At 38.9% G+C, this 10,038-nt stretch overlaps 1 protein-coding gene across 1 annotated transcript in view; it reads right to left on the bottom strand.

Annotated features, from left to right (window-relative positions):
- Nucleotides 1-2,986: 2,986 nt before the first annotated feature.
- CCNYL1 (cyclin Y like 1) overlaps nt 2,987-10,038 on the bottom strand; it is a 52,857-nt gene continuing 45,805 nt past the window's right edge. Inside the window, exons 9-10 of the mRNA XM_075934369.1 lie at nt 8,391-8,553; nt 2,987-4,741 (exon numbers count right to left, since the gene is read on the bottom strand). Coding sequence (XP_075790484.1) covers nt 4,625-4,741; nt 8,391-8,553 — 280 coding nt within the window. The 3' untranslated portion in view covers nt 2,987-4,624. The remainder of the gene's footprint in view (nt 4,742-8,390; nt 8,554-10,038) is intronic.

Raw genomic sequence — 10,038 nt, 5'->3', positions numbered from 1 at the left:
GGTGTAATCTGATCTACTCTATAAACCCTTTTGGGATCCATGGCATGCCACTTGGAAGAATGTGCAACACGAAGATGGATATTTCATACAAGAGCTACATGGAAATTAGGTCTGAACAGATACTACCACTTCCTTTCTAGTGAAGTTTTCCCCAATACTCAGATCTACACTTCACCCATTGAGCAAAGCCTGCAGCAACTCTCAGAATAGGACCTTTTCTGATAAACCAGGTCAACTTCACTTTTGAAGTTAACCCAAGCCTATTCAGGTGCTTGGAACACACCTCTGCTGAAGGAGAGGTAGAGTTTATGATACTTGCCTCAATCCCTCTTCTGCTCCTCCACTTGCCCACATTATGCCAGCTACCTTTTCTTTGTAAGAAGAAAGGGTGTCCTTGACATTTATTCTGTTGCAGAAATACTTGTCCTCTTACAGTGGATTTGATGGGTAAGTGGTCCACATAGCAAATTTCCATAGTAACAAAATACACAGTTTTTGTATGCAAAGGGAAAAGGTTGTGCTGAAGCAAGTTTGCATTCTTTAGCTGGGATTCTCAGAGCAAGCACGCCACCTAACAGTACTTGTGGATGGGAACTCAGCTTATTTTAACTAGCCTGCAGTGGGCAAATAGCTGGCAGCTATTGAGTGTCACAGCTACAACTAGAAAGTGACAGGGTTGCATCTTAATAAAAATCTATACCCAGTGCACATAGCCCAATGCATACAACTATCTATCCTGACAGCCTACCTCATACGCAGAGACAGAAAAGAATTAACTTATCCTCTGCATTAGAATCCCATTTTGAAAAGGTACATTTCTCAAAAGCAGACTGCTACCACCAGTCTTAACACCAGGCTGAGGGAAAACTGAATGGGACTCGCTTTGAAACACACTAATGCAGTCTCTCTGGAAGGCATCTGAACACCACAATGCAAAACCCAACCTCTTTGCTTCATGGAGTGGAAGTTCAGTTCTCATAGGGGAATGGATGTTGCTAGTTTCTCAGCTCCTATTCAACTGTTTTAAACAGATTAACAATACTTTCCCCTATTCAGTAGCTCAGGTTTCAGTTTGTTAATAGTAAAAATTTCACTAGTTCTCTAGTCAACTACAGCCAGTCTCAGACGTACGACCACCTCCACTTATGACTGTTGCGGTTGTAAATGCGGTCCCCGAGTTACGAATACGATCCGCGCTTACGAACAGCGCAACCGCCATGTAACTCAATGGGATCTGAGTTATGAACACTTCAAGTTATGGTCAAGTGTTTGGTCCGTGACTCGTTCGTAATTCGGGGCCAGCTGTACTAACTCTTCCTGCAAGAACAGGGTAGTAAACACTTGCTTTGTAAAGAAAGCGTTTAAGAAATATTCAAGCCTTTATACATCATGAAGCAGCAAAAAACTAATCTTTATTCCATAGCTTTTAATGCAAAGTGTAAGGAGACAAAGCATCTATAATGTTCAACTATGATCACCTAAATCTAAAACAAAAACCACTGAAGCATCTGTATAAATGCAGAGAACATAGTAAGATGATTTTGCACAAATTATATATGGTATTTTGCTATATTAAGGTTGCACCCAATTTTTTTCCCCACAGCTTGGAGTGACAAAGTGGGTGAAGTAGTTTTTGGACCAACCTCTATTGATGAGAGACTAGCTTGAGCCAAAACAGATCTCTTCTTCAGGTCTGGCAAAGGTCCATTAAAAGATAACTCACCCACTTAATCTCTAATACCCTGGTATTGATACAGCTATAACTACACTGCACACAACACCAATAGAGATTGGTCACCAAAAGCTTGCTGAATCAGAGCAGATTTCCATATAGGGAAGATGGAAAGGAAAGAATGCTTTTTTACCAGTCAATTTGTTAATCTGTCAGATTAATGTATGAAAGAAAGAAAGATTTGATAAGATAAACTGACTTTTTGAATTCAGATTTAATCTATTCTGCATGCACCGTCCAATATTTCATGCTATTGCAGCACCACATATTATGCATGACATTACCTCACAAGCAATGATAACTGGTAACTTCAAGTGCCACTGAGCAAAGGCATGTCCTGATTTTGATCTGGTTCTGAGGAGTCAGACAATCCTAGCCTTCTTTGAGAGCCTACACAAGGAACACAGACAAAAGATGAACCAGACATCCTGTAGATTCAGATTCCTTTGGGGTGAGTTCTTTTCTGATTCCCCCACACTGTTGGGGAGATGTCTATTGACAGCATCCTAGAATCAGTCATGCAAACCAGGATCACATTTCTTTTCTTACTGTGTTATTACATCCTTCACTAATTTATCTGTCAAGGAAATGGTGAATACCTTGCACAGGGGATTATTTCCTTAGATGTGCCAGAAGGTACCTGTTACATGTGTACAGTGCTACAAAAAACAAGCCCAAGAAAAGGGTGTTTATGTTCACCTCATAAGCCAGAAAGTTCAAATCAGGTTGCCGGGTATTAACTAACAAACAGAATTGTAAGAATTAGGTTACAGGTCAACCTGAAATCCAGAGACTGGAAATTACAAGCAGCTAATCTTGTTCCAAAGCAAACTCCCAAGAAGGAATAGAGCAGCAGTCACCTCCGCCGCCTTGCATGTAAACCAAAATCTATCCATCACTACCAGTTATTTAAATAGTTTTGCTCTCAGATTTAACAAATAGGGCCTGGAATCAATGAAGTTGTCATTCAATCATACTCTTCCTTCATCTTAAATATACAAACTGCAGCTGACTGCAAACTGTATACCCCTAGCTATATCAAGCCTCCAATAATCATTTTTGGCTGTTAAGTAGTATTTTCAAATAAAGGTAATAAGACAACAACAACAAAAATCAGCTCATATTGGGGAGGATCACACACACAATAGGACTAAGATTTGCCAAAATTCTAAAGTAGTCAGATCCAAGTCCTCACTTTAATCTGTTTTATAAATTATTTGCAAACAAAGTCAGAAATGGTACAGAACACTCTAATCACCTTTAGCTTTAATTAAAATAGAGTTTATTATTAGTTTTTCTTTTAATACAAACATGAGAAAGGAAAAACCACCTGAAGATGTAGCATTATTTTCAAAATTGAATCGTGATCAATACCTGAAATTCCAAGTTCCAAGGATTGTGGGCCTGGAGCTGGTAGATTTGCAAACTTTAAAATACTATGCGTGTCATTTAAATAATTTGAATGCTGCCAAATTGTTACACAAAGAAGTCCCCAATCTCAAAGACATGAAGACATGATAACTTACTGAACCGTGGATGGAAGCAGGGTTGAACAAAATTGTCCTAGGAAGTAATGTCTAGTAATGTCAAAGTGCCTAGAGTCTACCTAGAACAGAGAAGGAGGTATACAAGGGCTAGCCACAGGAAAAGTCATTAATACTTATCCTGTTTAGGATTTTTAAGTTTGAAAGGCAACTCCATCCCAAATTCTCATTCTGGAGGAGTAAACTCTATCTTCAGGAAGAGCAGAGTTACACTAACAGCAACATTCACTTCTCCAAAAATAAATCTGACAACTTATACATTTGGGTTCTGTTTTTTTAAGAAAAAATTTCAACAAAATCTTATGTGCTAATTGGGAATACATGTCTACCTCTATCAGAGAGTCCAAGATCCTTAAACTACTACTGTTCCACCACAAATGTACCCCCCCCCCCCCCCCCGTCTGAAAGCAGGAAGTCCTGGGGGAACCATAACAGACATGATAATCTTAGCATCAATGTTGTCAAAACATCACTTCATAAAGCACAACAAATCTGTGGTGGAAGAGGAGGAAGAATTCAGAGAAGCAATGCTGTAGGCTATTCATCACTGGATTGCCACATTTTCTCCAATAGAGCTCTCTCATTCAATGCCTCAGAAAGATATACAGGATGCATATTTTCCAAAGCAGTAGTAAAAGTATTAGAAAGTGAGAAGCACCATAGGTCACAAGAAATGCAGAATGGCCCCTACAAATTTGATCAATATGTAACACCATTTCTTTGCTTCCAACCAAAATATTCAAATCCTTTTACAGTTTCTACTGGGATGACACTGTTAGCATTATATCCTGCTCAAACAGCTTGCTGGTTTTGAACTCATCCCTAAACAGCAGCTTTTTAAATAGCAAAAACCTTCAATACTTATTCAAGCTACCATTTCAGCTCCAGAGTGGCTGTATACTTCATTAGAGTCTCTCTCTGTGTTAACACTGCATTCACTCTGAAAGGCAAATGCAGCAAGATTCTGAATGATGGGGAGAAGAGGGAAGAACATTTGTAACTATTGTCACGTGGTTAGTGTTTAAATTCTAAAATTTAAAACTACTCATTATTAAAAACCTCATTGTTCACCACTATAGGCCTACACAGTAAGCAAACTTCTGTGGGAGGGGAGGGAGGAGCTCATTTTTGCACCTCTGGATACATTAAAAAGGAGGAGTGCTGATCTGACAAAGTCCCATCTTTTGACTAGAAAATGCTCCTCAGGCCCTGGGATTCCTTGGTTGGTTTTTTATCCTTCCTCCCTTTACTGGAAGACACCATCACTGCTGGCTTATGTGCATGGAGTGGTGGTATTCCTCTGGTTCATATGTATGCTGGCTTCATTGTGCTGCACCCTTCTCTCTCCTCAGGAGAGGATGGCATTAGAACGACGAATTCCAACTAAATTATCAGCACTGAAAGATCGCCTCATAGCAGCTTTTGACAAGTCTTTGTATTTGTCCTCACAGAGCCTGGAGATAGCCTGTAAAATACATTTGGATATAAAAGAATGAATACATGAATTAGAAGTGTTCAAACATTTTAAGAAAGCTCTTACAAATGGCAATGCTAATGGACTAAGCATGTACAGTACAATGCTTGTATCTTTCAATGACAATTATTGGTTGCTGCCCTGGGTATGCAATTACAAAAAAATCCTTTTGTTGAGGAAAAGCATTAAGGGACTGTAGACACTGCATCTTCTAGACGCTTTCCCATGTTCCCAGCACCATCATTAGTCCCAGAAGATTTATTTTCAAATGCAGTTCAATCTCCACAGTTCTAAGTAACTTAAATATTATACCATCCTCTACAGCCTATTGGCAACCTTGGATCCAACTCTAGTATGTGAGTTTATGCACAAACTACACTCAAAACTACACAGTTAGGTTTTGGGGGCCCAGGCCATGGATATGAGGCTCAATAGGGACGCTAGTTTAAAGGACGTTTACATGCAGCTGCTGGTTCCCTCCAGCACAAATATTCAACAGAACCATTTAGGATTTTTAGGGTGTATGGTAGAAGATTGGTGTTTCTCTGCACTTCCTGATGCCAGATAACTTTTTGCAGAAGTTTGTAAACCAGCACAAAGTTAGTGAATCCAATAAGATCTCAGTGCCGAACTGTATACTACCCATCCACCCAGCTTTAGTGCAGGTAATTTAATATTAACAAAGGTATGATCATTTTATTTAGTACCGTACCACAAGATTTACCTGAGATTGTTTGGGTCCCTAATTTATTTTTCTTCTTTTAAATCATTGCACTGGGGATGAGAGATTCAGTATGCAGGCTGCCCTGGAGAGAGGGGACTGCCCCAGCCCTCTCTAATGGCAGGATGTGGGGGGTGCAGGAGACAGGAATTAGGTTGGGTATAGGGGATGGGGACTTAGAGCAGGGAGTGTGGCCACCAAGCTGCCTGGGGCCAGGAGGCAGCTGGCCGGGGCCACACTACCCAGGAACCTTACCTCCACCTCTGCCCTCAGCTATCCTAATGGGGTCCCTATTTCTGGTCCCTTGCATGGTCATTATACAGTATAATTATCCTTGCTAGCAGACTCCTCCTTCTCTATATTATGAAAAACAATGGCATTCTAGGCACATCCCAGTATCCTGGAACAAATCAAATCCTTGACCTTACTTTAAGTTATAAGAGGAAGTTGCATACTAAATTTGGGGGTCCTACTAGCTCTTACCGTTTAAGAAGAGTCCTTGAACAGACAGAGGAATGGACAGACAGACTTACTTGTTTAAATACAACACAGTAGATTTGAGTTGCTTTAACTGCCGAGAGGCTCCATTTATTTAATGATTAAAGCAGCGTGTACACTGCATTTATTCCAGCAGAGAATTCTTATTAAAACTGTGTGTCAACTAATTCAATTAGAAACACTTCAGGACAGCGTTTCAAGTCCTAATTGAGGTCTCTTGGAGCCTTCATATAATGCAAGTAAAAAAAAAAAAAAAAAAAACACACACACCACAAAAAAAAGATGTCATTTTCCATTTGTTTGTTGAACTACTGCTGTTAGGCTCAGAATGTCAGTTGTGAGTATTAACTTGCATTCAAAATCTACCATGAACACCAGATGAGCTTTCACAGTCCTTCATTTAGCACAAAGACTGCTCCTTCTGTCTAGGGTAGCATCCCATTCTGCTTGGCCCAGGATTCTCAAGTTCAAAAGGTGAGCAGTGCTTCTCAGCATGAACACATTGCTAAGTGTATTCTAAAATAATTATTTATATTTCTCTCTGTCAACTTCCTTCTGGAGGTATTCATGTGGCTCAAGAGAGGCATGCTTTGACACACTGGCTGCACGAGCCCTTGCTGCAAGACCAGACAAAACCTCTCTTCAGAATTAATGCCCAGTCATCATAAAGGAGCCACATTACACATTAAGCCCCACTCTTCCATAAGATACAAATCACATTTTGATCCACTGAAACATTAATTCACTACATAAGACAAGCTCCCAAACTGACCTTTTTGAGTTTTTAAGCCAAAAGCAGGTTTATCTTTAAAGTTAGAAATTTAAGCACATACTTTGAAAACTATTTATTGCATACCCTGATTTAAACACAATTACAATTTTTACACATATATACACACACTCACACAAGAGTGAGTATGCAGTAGCAAATGGTATGCTGTGCTGAGAATAATTCAGTGAAGTCATATTGAATAACTGGCTCCCAAATATTAGCAACGGAAGTACAAAATTGAGGCTCACACCTGTTCATAAGTCATCCACTTTTGCTTATATGCTGGACAAATTGTGAACTATTTTCTTCAGAATAGTATTATCAAAGTACTGGAATATAAACAATATATGTATTATCTGTAATACAGTAGTGCTTGGAAGCCCCCATCCTGGACCAGGACCATGCTGTGCTAGGTGCTGTACAAATGCAAACTAAAATAAGATTCCTGTCCAAAGCTGCACTGTCATCACATAAGCGGTTAGCTTTAACATTACTTAAAGGTTTAAAACAAAAACAAAAAGCCCCAAAGAAAAGTATAGCTCCATTTTTAGGCATATAGTGCCTATCATTTCAAAGGATTGAAGAATTATACTGATTATCTCCATTTCACAAATGACTACATTTCAGAAGCATAAGAACCTAGCATGCTGCACAATTTTTGGGATGTGGATGAAAAATGGTTTGGCCTGAGAATAATGTAGCAAAATTCTTATGGAGAAAGGGCTCTCTGACTTTTTAGTGTCTACACAGAGTCTGTTTTTAAGGTCTCAAATTAAAGACCAAAATGCATGATAGTCAACGTATCTCTCTCAGAAAGAGCCCTGACAGAACTCAGTAAGTGGACCCTGACAGAATTTTTGCCTGGGGTTTCCAGTATCATGTTAAAACAAATCACAAAGAAGATCTCGCTTTTCACAGCACAAAACTTAATTAAAATAAGTGAACTTGAATACTAGAGAACAGTAATGGAGCTCTTGGGCAGTCACAAGGACTCTTTAGCAGGGAGTATTTTTACTAGCCAGTTTTTGCAGGGTCAGTAATAGTATATAGCATTTAAAGTGGGTATTTCAGATTATTCATAAAACAGTGCTTGTCATTGATAAAGAGATGTTAGCTCACTTTTTTTTTAAAGTTGTTAAATGAAACTGCTACCTTCAGTTGCTACTAAACATCCACTTTAATAAATCACAATTAAGAACATTAAGAACTCCCTTAAAGCCAAAAGGAGCTGGGTGCTATGGAAACCCACAGCCAGTATAATTTAAACAGGTTTGAATAGGATGTTTTAGTATGCTTGGAAAGGAGATGTGAATAAGGGAAAGACAGAAAACAGTCCATTATAGATACAGCTTTTACTATTAAGTGGCCTAGCCAAACTACAGTTCCAGAAACTAATACCTCATGTTTTATTAAGCCACCCAAACAGACTATAGCCTTTCTTCCTCCATCTCCTCAGTATATCTGCTTATGTTACAAAGCACCAGTGTGTTTTACATGTGATAACACCCATTATTAAGGGGTCAACCCGCTCTAATATACTACTCTAAAAGCTTTTTAGTTTTGCTAATCACCACATAATACAATTAGCCAGAGATGCTGTTATTATGCAGACAGAGGAGTGCCCAGCTCACCAAGTCTTAACCTATTACCTCCAGTTTCTGTGCTCTCTCTTTACTAAGAGGCTCCAGCAGAAAACTCAGATTGTTGTCATCTGCTAAGGAGCGAAGGTCAAAGTAGTATTTGGCATAAACACTGGCAGGAACATTGATATTAAACTGCAGCAGCTCCAAGAAGTGTCTTTCCATCTCATTCCTAAAAGGGTATAGCAGGGAAACAAAGAAATGGGATTCAACATCAGCACCAAGTCAAGCTGAACAGACCACAAGTCATTTTCACAATTACCAATTTAACAACAGTCCTTCAAATTATATACTATTGTTTTCAAAAAGCAATAGATTAATTCACTAGTACTCAAAACAAGGTATGACTTCTGAATCTCAGCACCTTCAGCTTTGGGAGAAAGGTAATTGCACCGTTGCACACTCACTCTGACTTCGAAGGTTCATTCTTCAGACTTCCATTAGTGCAGCTGTACAATTCCTACTCTAGTCTCATTCTCTCATAAGGTCCCACTATAGCAATCAGATGAAAGGAATGATGTATGCTCTTTATTAGCTCTGAAGAACTTGCAGACATTTTCACTGGGCTGATAACAGGAAGGGGGTTTATTGAAGTAGAGGGGACCAACAAAAGGAGTAGTCATATCACCACGGCAACAAATGGATCTATGAAGAGCTGCTGCTATTATCTCCAAGGAAAAAAGCCTCTTGAGGCAACATAGATTCATCTCCAAAAAATAAATAAATAAGCAGCATTAGGTGGGGAAAGGAATTTCTCTCTCAATAGCACTAGGCAGTGTAACAAAGTACTTTGTCAAAAAGCACAGGCACTAGTTGAGACTCACTTCACTATTTGTAGTGTCCAAAATATTTGGAGGGTGTGGGTAGGAAGCAGCCTGTTATACAGAGAAAAACTTTCTGTGGCTATTGCAGATGTCAGAGACAGATGTTTAACAACCAGAATTTTAAAAAAATTATTCTAAAAATAAACTGGTACCTGGAATACACAATTCCGTTCAATACTTAGAACAGCACCACAGTTCCAAAGACTACACAAGTGAGCATACGAACAAACAAACGCTATGCAATTCAAAAGATAAGTCACCTAAAACTCAGTAAGTTATTCCTTATTTTTGGAAGCTTTTAAGATTGATGTTTTACCCACCAGAGAGGGAAAACAAATTGAAGAATCATCCTAGTTGTGTCTTTGTTGGATAACTGGTCTCATAACGTGAATAGCAGCTTTGCGTTTGTTTCTAGCAGGGTGGACTTGAGTCCCATTGAACCTACTGCCAAAATTAATTTCCTGTTCATATGGTCATAAGCCTATAGAAATGTAAATCAGATGTTTTGATGATCAGCTGATCAGAGCTTGATTTATCCCATGAATAAATGCTCTTCATCACCCCTTTTGTTCTTGCTACACTAATACATTTTAATTGTATAAAAAATACAATACTTCATAGGATTAACAAGTCTATTAATAGTGGTTTAAAAAAAAAAACAGCAAAAGCATAATGCCCACGTGCTTTATTTACCAATGTAGGTAGCCAAAAGAATGAACAGTATGTTCCCTCCTTCACACAATGTAGTTCACAGGATTAGCAGCTGCATGGTTAATTTTGTCACTGATTGGAGACAAACACCATCAAAGCAGAAAAGTTTACAGTAAAGAAGG

Source organism: Pelodiscus sinensis, chromosome 7 (genome assembly GCF_049634645.1).
Source record: "Pelodiscus sinensis isolate JC-2024 chromosome 7, ASM4963464v1, whole genome shotgun sequence".
NCBI lineage: Eukaryota > Metazoa > Chordata > Testudines > Trionychidae > Pelodiscus > Pelodiscus sinensis.
This window is presented reverse-complemented; position numbering and strand designations above follow the sequence as displayed.